The sequence below is a fragment of the Paralichthys olivaceus genome, chromosome 8 (genome assembly GCF_024713975.1).
Source record: "Paralichthys olivaceus isolate ysfri-2021 chromosome 8, ASM2471397v2, whole genome shotgun sequence".
Taxonomy (NCBI): Eukaryota; Metazoa; Chordata; class Actinopteri; order Pleuronectiformes; family Paralichthyidae; genus Paralichthys; species Paralichthys olivaceus.
Window position 1 is genome coordinate 14269940 of NC_091100.1, and position 14854 is coordinate 14284793.

At 41.4% G+C, this 14854-nt stretch overlaps 1 protein-coding gene and 1 long non-coding RNA gene across 12 annotated transcripts in view; one reads left to right on the forward strand and one right to left on the reverse strand.

The window, feature by feature from the left end:
- The window catches only part of nfixa (nuclear factor I/Xa), a 107272-nt gene extending 101535 nt beyond the window's left edge, over positions 1 to 5737 (reverse strand). For 9 of the 11 annotated variants that reach the window (XM_069530949.1, XM_069530943.1, XM_020084185.2 and 6 more), the window contains exon 1: positions 4796 to 5505. In XM_069530949.1, the coding sequence (XP_069387050.1) occupies positions 4796 to 4798 (3 nt within the window). In that variant the 5' untranslated portion in view covers positions 4799 to 5505. Of the gene's footprint in view, positions 1 to 4795 lie in introns of all 11 variants that reach the window. The other 2 variants (XM_020084182.2, XM_020084174.2) reach the window with 2 other exon arrangements.
- On the forward strand, positions 4982 to 8468 carry LOC138411304 (uncharacterized). The gene is made up of 2 exons (XR_011243947.1): positions 4982 to 5121; positions 8190 to 8468. It is a non-coding gene; the product is annotated as an uncharacterized lncRNA (long non-coding RNA).
- Positions 8469 to 14854: the final 6386 nt, after the last annotated feature.

Genomic DNA, 14854 nt, shown 5'->3' on the forward strand with positions numbered 1-14854 from the left:
ACCTGAGGAGCTCGTTGGAACAATGTAAAAACAAAAAAATATCAACCACACTCCAACAATAGATCATTTGCTCTCATTTCATATTAACCAGCCAACAAAGAGGAGTTTAACCGTCCTCTTTATGTTGTCAGCCACAGAAACAAGTGTTGATGAACCGCCATCCCATTGTGCTACGGCGAATAACACAAAGCTAATGAATAGGCTGAGCTCTGTACCTGCCACTGGGGAGGCCATGCTGACTCCCTTTGTAGTAAATCCCAAAAAAACTCCAGGCCTCTGAACGCTCTCTCCTGCAGCAGTGTATGAATTATATATTGTACTATATATACAGAACATATGCCCAGCCCATATGGCCAGCCCTGAGCAAAAAAATCTCAAAGCCCTTCTTAATTAACATTTTAGAGGGAAGATTCGGAGGCGGGAGACTGAGTCAGTGACCTATTTGGAGTCCATCATCGCCCAGTGCAAATGTGTTAATTGAGACAGATTTTCCCACTCCACAAATATGTGGCGTGATGGAGGATTTTTTTTTTTTCTTTTTTCTTTTGGCCTAGCCATCTGATTTAAGGTAGGGCTATAGAATCTCTTTTAAACTGAATTTCCTGCTGCATCCACCGACAAAAAACTCTTCTCTTTCACTTTTCTCCCTCACTATAGCTCACACAGTCTTTCCTTGGCTCGCTCTCTATCTGTCGCTCTATCTCTCTGGGTATATGTGTTGACGACCATATGGCCAAATTCTTTGGAGGTGAGATCTCCAAAACCTGCTCACACACACACACACACACACACACACACACACACACACACACACACACACACACACACCCACACACACACACACACACACACCTCCACAGAGCTTTGTGTATGAAAGGCCCTGATGGTGGAATTTGCTCTCAGATGGCTCCATTTTAAAGCACATGAATGGCAACATATCAATGATCCTTCTCTCTGTCTTTCTGTCCCCTGCATCTCACATGCAGTTACACGCATACACACACACACACACTAATTTGCCACCTACACACAAAAACTTACCCTGCTCACACACATACACACACGGTGAAACACTCTCCTTGTTTCGAGAAAATTATTTATTTTGGCGGCTGCAAAATCATCAAACACAGCCATTATCATCGCTGTCATTATATCTTTTAGAAAACCATGATTATTATCACCGCTATTGTGTCTTAAAAGTGTTTTCATCATCATGGTTTGGTGGCGGAAAATAACATTGCCAAGTTTAAGGCGCGGGATGAAAATGGGGGGATGGGGAGAGAGAGAGACAGAGAGAGTCCAGCCAACCTGCGTGAGATGGCAACCACTTCAAAGATGCCGGGCGGCACTGGCGATCTGTTCCACGGTGTGTGAGGGGTGTATGAAAGGAAGAGATGGCCGCTGTGTGAGTCCCTGCCAAAGCTACCTCAGGGAGAAATGTTGGAAAAATGTGATTTTTCACACAGCTATCTCAGGAGAACGAAAGCAAAACGGGGGGAGAATAAGAAAGAAGATGAGAAACTGAGGGGCTGCATTATAAAAAGAAGGATGGATGGATGGCTGAGCAGAGTGGGGCTAATTATTTCACTCCACTTGTGAGTCCTGAAGGTTTTGTTGGGTCTGAAGCACAGCCAACACGCAGTGCTGAAGATTGCATTTGGGCTAATTGTGCAGTTGCGATTTAACACAATAGTAAACGTTGGGATTCTGGAGACGGCGTGAGGCGGCGCGGTGTGAACAGTTTCTGTTAAGGAGGCCTGACTGCAGGAGGCGAGAGTGTAAAAATCATTTCAGATGACTTCAGCAAAAAGGCATTTGACTTGTATGTGTGTGTGTGTTGCTCAAATCAAAGGTTCCTACATCATATGCAAATCAGCTGGGTGTAATGAAACTTTTGCATGCCTGAGTAATAGATGTGAAACTATAACAGCCCTAACAATACCTGTCCCAACTCTATTTAGCCTATCAAAAAAAAGATCAATAAAAATACATCCCTACAACCACAACAGTTACGAGGAAACAAGTATGAACAGAGCACACACATGGTGACACACCCCAACGCTCCCTTGGCCTCGGACCTCGCCTGTCAACTACCGATCCTGCTCGACAGGCTCGGCTCTGGATTGCGGCCTTCAGATAGAGCCATGCCAACTGTAACACTGAACTTCCCGGGCAACAAAATTTACCCTGCATGCAACTCTGCAATGAAGCCCACAGGTAACCCAAAGCCACTGGCTCCCCGTCCTCTCCGACATGGATCCCTACTGTAGTTTTCTTTGAAACAGCCAAACCGCACTCTCTCAGTTAAGACCCAGCCTCCTCACCGGCTAAGTGCTTCTAACAATGAGGTTTGCGCTGCTACAATCAGCCCTTTGTGTCACACAAGGACTGATCCATGGGGAGATTTTCTTGCGGTTATGGTTCTACTACAGCAGAGTTTACCACAAAGACCAGGAAGCATGGAGTTTCATTACAAAACACACACACTCATTATGACTCAGTAGGGTAGCGTGTTGAGCTCAATTCAAACATCTCACCCACTTCCAACTCAACTGAAATGATACCCTAAAAATGTACTTAATACCGTGCTAAGGTTCACGCCCACCCCCTTGCTTGGCACCAATAAAGGCCTTGGCTTTGGTTTGACTGACAGGTTCTGCGGTTGGCAGGTTTTTTCTCGGCAACAACCAAAGTGCAACCGACTGTGAAATTATAGGCCGGCTATAAAAACAAAGTGAGGATTGTAATATCACTGCCAATTACCAAGCATTGTCTGTCGGTGCGTTCACCTTAAGAACTAAAGACACATAATTGAACAGCTGACATCGCAAATCACATGGGAGCTGAAGTCAGGCTGTTTGAGCTGATAGCTGTTGTGCAGGTATATGATGTGTAGGTGTCACATCTGCTGTCACACTCACACACACACACACTCATTTACACACACACACACACACACACTCATTTACACAGTTGCACATTTAAGTTACTACTGTAAATTAGTTTGATGACCGTAAAGCAGAACAATGAGACTAAATTACAACTTGTCACTAACGCTCTAAATAATAGTGCAGTAAAAAACACACAAACAAAACAACTGGTATTGTTACAGACACCTCACCTCGACCCTGAAGTGGAAATAAAACCTTCTGAATGTCACCACACTACACCTCTGACAAAACAAACATATCCTTTGGGCATCTTGTGTAATATGGGTAATGTGTCAGTTCAATAAATAGCTCTAAAAGGTAATAAAAAAAAAAAAAAGGTTTTCAATTATATAAGTTATAAATAATATTGAATTTATTTCTATTGCACTTTTCAATACAAGTAACAAAATGCTTTACAACAAACAAACAAATATGTCTCATCTGTTGAGCACATATTTGCTTCTGGTCTTTGCTTTTTCTGTTGTATTGGCGAGACATGGTCTTTGCCTCATACCAGTGTCACAGACCTGACATTTCTGAATTACTTCCAAATGTTTCAGTCTATAAGGAATATATAAAAAATTTTTTTACAGTCTCACATGTACGAGCAGATTTGCAGAGAGCCGATGAATGACTTTTTTGTGTAACAGAGTGAAGCTTTTGATCGAGTGCATTTAAAGAGCTGCATTATTTATATTGCTGCTAAAAATGTATTCTCTGATAATATGTGCACAATATAATTGTGTTGCAACAAAACTGTTTGCCTTAAATTTACCGTAAAACATTTAAAGCAGGTTTTTACTAAAGCTAAAAGCTCAATAATTCAGAGGTTTAAGGTGCAGGATGATGGAGACTGTTAAATATCAGGGACACATTTTCTGAACATAATCCGATGCATCTGTTTTTAGTCGAAGCTTATTGTAAATACGACCAATTTAAATAGAGACTATTAGTTCATTATCACAGGGGACCATGATTCTTCTCTCTCTTATTCGTGCTTCGTGCGCTACGAGCTCTCACAGCACTTGTTCTCGGGGCACAAGACGCACGGTGTCACCTCACCTCACCTCTCCACCCTCTTATAGTCGCTAAAGTGTCATCAACTACGCAACTCAAGTGCCCATTGATAAAAAAAAAAATCAGTAGGACAGACAGGCCGGGTGTAAACCAGAGGACATGTGATGCAGAATATCATTATCTGAATATTGATAATAATTATAACAATAAGTCAATAAATACTCTCTCTCCCTCATTGATATATATAAATGTAAATATATATACTGGCCTCTTAGAGCTTCTCATTCTGTGTCCACATGTGTGTTTTGTTCTGCAGGAAGATCAGGCTCCATTTTATCAATGAGTGAATACTGAGCTATAATGCATATCTGTCTAGTCATTCAGCCTGCACGTTTTTCACCCATCAGAGAGGAACACTCAGGTATATTAGGAAACAGATGTTTCTTCATATCATACAAGAAAAAAAAATATTATAGCAAGGGAGAGCATCAAGTAGCATAGTTCACGATAGACAAGTCAGTTTAGATTGAATGCTTAAATAATGCATAAGAATTTGGTTGGTGAGTTTACAATATTCCTAATTATCAAATTTGGCAGGCAGGCAAGGTCAAGGTGCTTTACACACACACATACACGTACACACACACACTCACGCGCGCACACGCAGGCGTGTTGTCTCGTCATCTGTGGCCTCTCACTGCAGCAGCCAAATCAAAACTTCAGATCTTTTACAAAGTCATTGTAAAAAAAACCTAAAACTACAGGGATGTGGTTAAACACAGTTTATTTTCAGACTTCACCCCTTATAGATCCAACAGAGGGGAACTATTGAGTTACACAGCACGTACCATTATAGCGTGGGGAGATCTGCCAACCCTCTCAATGCCCCATTTTCCTTTAAAAGTTCGCCTTCCAAAAAAGTGAGAGAGGGAGTGAGGGCAGAGGGAGGAAGACTTGGTCTCTTCGCTGTTGCCGGAAGCAAAAAAACAGGACCTTTAAACAAGTCGGCCTTAGGCCCAGATAGAAAAAACACGCACGCTCTTTGAAAAGTGGGTCCACTCTGCAAGAGATAGAGGAAAGGAGGACAGCAGCAGCTCCGAGCCCTCCGTCTACGGCTGTTTGGCCTCAGATGCGCCCATGTCCAGCGGGGAGACGTCTGCGTCAAAGTCCCGAGGTGCGTCCTTCAGCGGCTCAACTTCTCCAGTTTGATTGCTATGAAAAAAAGCTCCCAGATATAATATTAACAACTCGGTGAAATCAAAGGACGGGAGCGCGTAATGCAGAGTAAGTTTTCTTTCTCTTATTCTTTTCCGTGCGCAGCCTTCATTTGCAGTCGGACAGCTTCTGTCTCCAAAACGTGTCCAAAAGCGGCTGTCTCCTGCGCCGCGCGTCCGATCTGTTTTACCCCTCGTATCTCTCTCTCTTCCTCTCTCTCTCCTCTCTCTTGTTCGAAACGCACGCAGACACACACACGACGCGCACGCACTCACACACACGGGGAGTTACACACACAAACGGGGGGACACCCTGGGTCCCTCGCCGCCGCCCTCCTCCTCCTCAGAGCTGACGAGATGAAAGAGCGGCTTCACGCGTTTCTCTGAGGCTTCTTCTTCAGATCGCTGCAGCCTCTCCACCGCCGGCAGCAGCAACAGAATACCGGCACAGCGACGCGCCGTCGGTCCCGGAGCTTCAGCGAGGCTCCGTGGGTGCCTCGGTCGGTGCGTAAAAATGGAAGCTCTCCGTGCGCTCCGGCAGATCGCCTGTAACACTTCCGCTCCCCAAAAATATCTGCCACTAAATAGCTCACCTCACCAGAGTGCGCCCTGTTTACGCACACACACAAACACACACACTGATAGACGGGGAATTAGGGCACTTGTTCACAGTGACGGTGGGGGCCGATGCTTCAGCCGGCAGCGCGGAGCTGGTGAATTATTAAGGTGAATTATTAATAAAGCGAACGGTGTGCAGTCTGTCGCGGAGAGAGCGCAGCGGCCACGGGAGCAGCTGCGGCTTTAGGAGCATTAGGAGGACCAGGGGCTAAATCACGGATGGCGAGGATTAGGTCTGCACTGGCTCCTACCTACCGCCTGCGTGAGCATGGCACTGTGCGTGGACACTGCGTGCGCACGACCCCGGACCTGCTTCTCAGGTTTTAATGTTACAATGTGCAGCAGAGATAAAGACACACAAAGGTCAACTGGTTAATTTGAAGGGAGAGGATTCAGTAAGAGAACCAGGGAACTCTTGGTTGTAGTGCAGTAGATTCTATAGACATCAAACCGTCATTGAATCCAAAGGTATGTTGATTATATGAGCCGGTTCAAATGGTTCATGGGAGCAGGGCTTATATAGCCTGTATTCTGTGTGTGTATGAGGTTAAATGCATTCTGTTAATAATGTTACTCACAATAATGGTATAGTTAAGGAGACTTAACTTTAAGGCTCTGAGTCTCCCCACAGAATGACGCAGGGAAGGAACAGGATTAAATGTGTCTGAGATGCAGTGCTGAAGCTTCAGTGCCGTAAATAATCTGACTGTGGTGAAATTGCAAACACACACAAACACAGATAATAAATTGTTTAAAGAAAGTGTTGATTGGTTTGGGAGCAGAGGCCTGAAGCAGCAGCAGCAGCAGCAGGATGAGTCAGTCCCAACACATCCAGCATGAGACAAGAGAAAGACATGAGTAAAACACATGTGGACATGATGCGATTATTTAGGCAAATGGCCCAAAGGGAAGTTGAAAAAGTCGGCGGTGTTTCATTTTAAGAAAGAGTCTGTGGAATGAAGAGAGGAGAGAGTCCTGCAGGACGTGCAGGGACACCAATAAAAGCAACATCCCAATAATCATAATTATTATTATCATAAGAGCAGATAAAAATGATTTCATCGAACCAGAAATTTTAGAAATTGAAATAAGAAACAAACACAGATTGAAAAAGCTTGTGCGCAACTATTGGCTCTGCACCTTTAAGATATTATCACATGTAAAAATCCTCTTGTTTCATCACCAACATGTCAAAACTAAGACTTTTCCAAACAAATATAAACATGTGATTCACATATAATAAATATATCTGCTGTCGCCTCATGTGCCCATGATGGTCCTCATTGTTTCAGATTTATTTCTGCCTGTAAAATCTCGTCGCGTGTGTCGTTATCTGTCCTTTTTAAAAAATCAGAGCTCTAATGACATTCCTCCAACATGACGGTTTATCAATAATTAAATGTTGACCTCCCCACACATTTGGCCTCATCAATTATTCAGCTGTAATTGAATTTGTGATTTTTTTTTGTTTCAGTCCAGTTTGGGAGATTCGACTTAACGAGAGTGTGGTGATATGATCTTGTCAGGGCTTTTGGAAGTTCATTTTATTACTATTATTATTATTATTATTATTATTAATACTTATATTTTAAAATAATGGAGGCCGCATTGGGCCCTTTAATCAACGGTGATTTCCAGTTTCTGTCAGTGTCTAGTTTTAATGTTTGAAGTAGAAATCAACAGAGGCTCACTATAAACACCATAGTTCTGTAAACTGGACATTTAAAAAATTCCAAATAATTTACAGTAGCCTACTTCAACTATAATACACTGTCCCTGCAAGTCATCTTAATCCTATAGTGACATATAGCCATTGACTGTCATAAGACATGTTTTATAATGAAGTATTTTAATGTATTCAATATTTTCGTTTTTTTAAGAAGCCTTCTTTGCCAATTTCATTTTACTTTTTAAAAAAGAGCAGATAAATGTCCACGTGCTTAAATATCACGTGTGGTTAAAAACAACTCCTCGAAATTAAAAATGTATTTCCCCAAAAGTATTATTAGTATTTTACCAGGCTGTGATATTGTAATTTTAAATGTAACATAAAAACAAATGACACGTTGCTGCAGTGACTCGTTAATAATGCTGGCACTCACAATAATAACGAAATAATAACAAGAAAAAAGAAAAAGAAAATTTTCACATTAACAACAGAAAGAGATGTAATAATATACATTTTATACACTGTAATATTAATAATAACAGTATTAATAATAGCACTATTCACAAAAACAACGATAATGATAATTATCATGATAGCCACATTAATATTTCTACAGGTTTTGATGATTAATTGATTAAATGAAATATCTGCCTATAAGCGGCTGTATAATTATATACCATGACCTTCTCAAATGTGTTTTTTCGTTTTGTTTGAATATTATTTGTCGTCTTTTCTTTACAGATGCTGCTGAAGCTCACACATGCCTGCCGGCCTGTTTGGAGAGTGACCAGACGATTGGAAAAACACCAAAAAAACCGCCTCTAAACCCTCGAATTATCCCACTACACGACTTTTCCACGTCTTAACCCTTAATTCAATTTACAAGTCGAACAGTTAGTTGAGTGAGACCACGCTGTGTCCGAAGATTGGTGCAGGCCAAACTGAGTCTATGGAAACCTGCTCCAGAAACATGTCAATAAAATCGAGAAAAACGTGTTGGCAAAACGAAAAAAGAAAATCTATAACTTGATTTTTAAGTTCTGTGTACAATCGAAAAAAAAAAAATTATTAATACTGTTGGACACTCAGGTGATTTATCACACAAACAGGTTGTGTATTTGAAAAACGACTAACCAAAGCAATGAAAAAGCTTTTTCATATAAATCACCTTTTTGAAATATGGCTCAAAAATTATATATATAGAGATATTTGTAATACTGCAACACAACTTTGTCATTCAACATTGCTGGAAAAAAGATAGACACAATTTAAAAAACAATGTCAATATACAAAAAATGCATAGTTTAGTTGTGGATTACATTTTTATGAGAAATTTCAACAAAAAATGGGTCTATATTGTAAAAGACACTAAACTAAACTAAAATTGCACTGTTGATGACTATTCAAATATTTAAATATACAACAAAGAAGAACAAATTATACAAATATATAATAAAAGAGCAACAGTGGTCTTAATACAAGTTTAACTTCAATAACAATCAGCTGAATTCTTCTCAAATCTGTACTCATTGTATACTCATTGAAACATTATATAGAGAAACCCACTTGCATTTGTTTATTAATGTGGTTGAAATAATAATTTATACTCCCTCCTCCTGATGCTGCTGTACCATATGCTTGTAGCAGCATGACCTCGTTTAAATCAGACAATAATTCCCATGTTTTTCTTAAAATAATGCCAATGAAATGTGGTGTAAGTTCATGCTTAATAAATCTAAATCAACATAATATTAAACTGTTACACAGAAATAAAATAAACCTTTTACATATTAAAACAAGATGTATAAAATAAGCCACAGAAAAGTAAATGTTTCATTCCTTTTCAGTGAAAACAGAAAAGAGTAAGAAAAAAAGAGAATTTGTTTTAAAAGTAAAAAAAAAAAAAAAACCCTGAAGGAACTGGCATGACCCTGATCATGTAAGGCAACCTATGAGCTCAATTAGGCTGAAGTGTGGGTTAATGAAAGCCCTGAGCGCTGAGTCTCACCACAGACCCCTGAACCCGTCATTACTGCACACCACAGTCGCTCTGATACCACGCTGTTATAAAGACCCAGCATCATGTGGGCACTAAGTTCCCCAAAACCTCACTGAGAGAGGAGAAATGAACACTGTGGGCTCGGGCAGGCAAAGTTCACACAACACGCAAGGACCCACATTCTCTTCTGTGAAACCCCCCAATATGAATCAGGGGAAACTTTTTTTTTTCTTTCCCCCAAATTACAAGTTCTACATAGCAGGCAGGAATAAGACATGGTGAGTGACATGATGAAACAAATGATGGTGGGGAGAGATAATGCTATAAACTGCTGCAGATAAATAAATGTTCCCATCTCAAATGTGGACATGGCACCAACACAAAAGGCTCAAGAGAGAAAAAAAGCAAAAACCGTGCAGAAATTGAGTGCAGACAAGATGAAAGCTTGAATCAATAGATATATGTTTTTAAATCAAAGAAATCACTGAATATTCAGGTTAATAGCAAGGAAAATAATATCAGTTTTCAGATTTTAGGAGAAAACAATAGCATAGGAAGTCTTCAGCTATGAATCCTAGGTCGAAAAGAAATAATCAAAAACCTAATATTGTAAATACCTGTCTGAACGTAATGTAAAGTTAATGTGTGCTCCCCAAATCAAAATTCTCTATTTGTGTGTAAAGTGATTATCTAGTATTGCAAAAGTACGATATCTTTAAAAACAGATCATTAACCCTGGCTCCCCTCGAGCTCAACCTGCAACCTCAGTGTTATTCACAAGGTTACACAGGCAAACATGCCGAAAATCACACACACACAAACACTGGCAATCAGCAAAGTTATGCACAAAAGCTGCAGCGGAGCAGTCGAGTAGGTGAGGAAATAAAAGAAAAGCAAAATAAGCTGAAAACCAGACTGCAGAGCAACAAAGTGCAACAGAAAACACAAATAAAAGGCCTCAGTCCCACTGTCCCTGTGCTGCACTGACGTCAGAGGAAAATCAAACGCTCTCTTGGCCTTAAACAAAATGTATTCTATACCAAACCCATAGATCAAACTCTGTTGAACTATTTTTTCCCCCTCTCTACAATCTTCATACCTCCCCCCGCTGAGAGAAATGGCCCGCAGAATTCTGCGTCTCCATGCGAGAAGTGCAATAAGCAGTGGAAAGGAGAAAAACACAAGGCTCTTTTTGTCTGCGGCGGCCGAGGTTTCTATCCCCAGCATTGCCGAGCGTTGTCTAGCATTACAAATCTCTGCAGCCCTGGCCTGGATGGACACATGCAGGAGGGCTCTGCATGCTGGCCCTGCCTCGCTCTGTCTGCCTCCTGCCTTTACGCTCTGCCATGCAAATAAACCCAAATGAGAGAGAGAGGGCTGGAGATGGAGGGTTGTTGAAGGAGGGGTGGGGGGGAGAGAGGGTAGGAAGGAAGGGAAATTAAAGGAAGAATGAAGGGATGAGGATGGCTGTGAAGGAGTAATGAAGAAATGTATGGGGCAAGTATAAGGGAGGAAGGAAATGGTTGGTCTGAAGGAGTTGCATAGGGACAAAAAAGAAGAGAAGTCTGTGTGTTTGTGTGCAAGAAGGGAGGAGAAAAGGAGTGGGTACTAAGCGGCCTTTGGAGGGGTGAGGAATGCCCGGCCCTGGCACAGCAGAATGGGACGGAGGGTGGAGTATGTTCACATTGCTGCTGCTGCTGCTGCCAGCCGAGCACATTCCCTCTGCAGAGTCATGGAGACTTTTTAACATACAGATTCTGGAAAAAAGTTTCCTTCGGGAGAGTTTTCCACTGCGGAACAAGAACGTAGGTCTTAAATGTGTGTTTGTGTTAGGAAGGAAGCCTTTAACTTAACAACAGGTGCTGAAATAATCTCAGGAAGCTCAGGCCTTTTTCTAAGATGATATTTTTATTTTTCACTGGAAAGCAGCAAATCTAGCAGCATGCTTAAAATACAAGGTGTGTCTCTGGAAGGATGACCCAACCATTACACTCACACATCATGTCATATTAACTTCCTTCCATTGGTCAACAATGAAAAAGGGATTTGTGATGTCACGGTGTGTGTGGTCACGGATAATTTCATGAGCCTTGAGGATCTGACTATGTCATGAAAGCTCTTCAGTTTGACCATTACTATATTAATACTAATTTTCTCACATCCCTCGTCTACTTGAGTGAATTATGTGTAACAAAGTGCAATTACCTAAGTACTTTACTCACTTTTAATGTACTTGTACACCGCCTGAGTATTTCTATTGTATGCTGCTCTACATGTCTACGCCACAATATTTCAGATGAAATGGTAAATATTTTTGACACCACTCCATTATTATCAGCTTACTAAATATGATTCTTTGTTGCAGATCATAGACAATAGGTAAAACTGGCTTGCATCTTTAATAGTAATTCAGCAATATATGATAATGTATCCAGGTCCTTCCTCTGCTTGATGTGTTACATTTTGAAACATTTTTATTATCTCTCTGCTACTTTTACTTTTAAGTTATTTAAGGTATTCATATTGATTCACTGCTTCGTCACACTCTGCCTTTGACAGTGAGAGGTCAGCGACAGAGGTCACAAACTGGAGTCGATGAGACGTGAGGAACGTGACGAGCTGTTTGTGTTTCTCAAGAGAGATCTCATCTTTCCAAGTATTCTGCTGCGATGGATGTGCATGTGTGCATGTGTGTGTGTGTGTGTGGGCGTCTTTGTGTTTCAGCGGGTGCCATGGCTTATCAGTGGCTGGCATTTGGCTCAACTTTGATAACACACACACACACAGAGTTTTACTTATGAGGCATGAGCTCAGTTGTGAATTAAATATTTCCGTACAAGGAAAAAGAGCTGAAATAATTTGTCGATTAACAGATCAACAGAAAATTTATATGAATATTGTAACATTTTTACTACAATAAAATATATTTTTTTTAATTTAATAATCTAATAAATTTTTTGGATGTAAAAATGCTAAATATTTGCTTTTTAAATCTTTGTTTTTAACTGCTGACAGGGAAACACAAGTTATGTGATGACATAGAGAAACCGTGGTGGTTCTAAAGGCTTATTCACACATTTGACTTTAAAATTATATGAGAATAGAAAGAAAATTGAAGAAATAATTGATTGATAAGAATTCTATTATAAAATTGATGATTCATTCATAAATTAACATAACTTATGTTGCAGCTATATAATAATAATAATAATAATAATAATAATAAGTTGTCCATAGGAACACGTATACTCTCAAGGACATGCAATGACACTGGACACACAGCAGTTTCTATGGGTTGTGTATCTGTGTGAATTCCCTGTGAAGATTCCCTGTGAGGACAGATCGTCCCTCACATCTTTCTTCTCTGTGTCGCACACAGTTACACATTAACATGAACTGATGTGAGGTCTCCACATCTCCACCCACTCTCTGTGAGTGGGGACTGCTTCAGCACTGAGTGGATTTGTTCTGGGCCGGGCAGGTCAGCGACGGGTCCACTGTAAAAGTTAGTTTTATGTTTTTCTGAAGAGGGGGTTTGAATGGAGGTTGTGTGTGTGTGTGTGTGTGTGTGTGTGTGTGTGTGTGTGTGTGTGTGTGTGTGTGCGTGTGTGCGTGCTCCCTCAGGAGAAAAGAGGACTCCTAATCTGTTTTCCTGGCTCTTCTTTAAAGGGAGAGCAAGACACACTAGAGGCTCCCTCTGATCTGCTGCCCCATCCATCCCTCACTTTCTCTCTCTCTCTCTCCTCCATCTCTCCTTTTCCTCGCTCCCATCATCTGTCTCTCGCTCCCTCTGCTTTTAGCCCTCGTTTTTCTCGGCCCCCTGTCCCTATGCTCTCTCATCTGTTGTGTTGGCCCACGTTGGTCTTTGTATGGCGACAGCCCCCATCTCCAGATACTGCCTAAGAGCTCTGATTCCACTTAATCACTCCGTTTTTTATTAGTTTTCCCTCACAGGGTATTTTGTGTTCTGAATTGTGTTTATCTATTATGCTGTTTCAGATTTATTGCTTTAGGAGGCAGACTGTGTGGCACGCTACCCACCAATACGGTACACGATGCTGTGATCTCTCTACGTCTGCCCCTCTTTATGCCTGTCTGCTTTCATCCCTTCAAAATTAAATGAACAAATACACAAGTTGGGTGCTGTGCCACACTCACTCACAACTCCTCTCCTACTTTTTTGTGTTGTTGTTTTTCATTCTTTTCTGTTTTTATGGGCGTCTCAACCACTCAAATGCACTAATTCACGGTGCAGTACATCTGGCATCAGTTTCTCGCATGGTACACTCAGGTCCATCCAATCTGGCATCTTTTAAACCTTTTGCTTCACTTTTCTAGTTTCAAGATGAAAATGAAAAATCACAGGTGTGGCTTTCTCTGGCACAGATATCTGTCTTTGAATGAATTTCATAATTTGTTGTGTATTTAGAGAGTCTTGACTGTGGCAGCATTAAATCACATTGTGTTCCAAACAAGGCAAAAATGTATTGTTCATTATTCATTCATTGTTTGAGTGATAAATACATTTTCAGCAAATCAACACGAACACTCGAGGTCATTTCGTTGCCACGGCTCTGCACTGCGGTCTGAAATCGCCTATTTCTACTCAATTATGAGACATGGCACACATACTGACAATATTTTGCCCCAAAATGGCGGCGCACCCTCCCGGCCCTCCATTTTGTCGTGTCGCTGGATCGAGTCTGGATCCCGCACCTGACTTGTTGGACCAGTGTTTGCATTTGAAAATACCCTCTCTCTGTACCCTGCTGTTACTATGCGCCTCTCCTCCGATTACTGGTCACCACGAGTGTCGTTAACCCGCCACACCAATCGGAGCGCTGCCCTCTGACTGACGTTCCCTCCTTCTCCTCTCTGCTTCCAGGGGCTTCCTGTGAACGGGGAGGGGGACATGGGCACTAGCCATCACCTTAACCAAATCCAGAACCTAAATGAGGGAGCGAAACCGACAGAGACAGAAAGACAGACAGAAGGAGACAGAAACAGAAACAATGAATCAGTGAGAATACAATGAAGAATTATGATCATATATTGATAATCAAGGCAAAAAAACCATGATGGCCGTATAAACCATGAGAACTCTGCTTTGAAAAAAGAAAGAAAACAATGAATATTCATGACCCTGTCCATCCCATCCAAATTCAGCACCCTCCCTCCCTTCCCACCCAAATCCTCCCTCCTCCTCACTTCCTCTCCCCTCCATTGGGTGGCAACACTTGGTAGGGCACATAGTGAGACAGCTGTTGCAGGGCAACATGGGCATCTGTGGTGCTGCGGAGAAGAGATAGGGTGTAGGGAGTGTTTTTTAGGAGGTGGAGATGGCGTCAGGAGATGGAGACGGTGTCCCGTCTCTGCATGGGTACATATGTGCTTGTGTTTGAGTGTG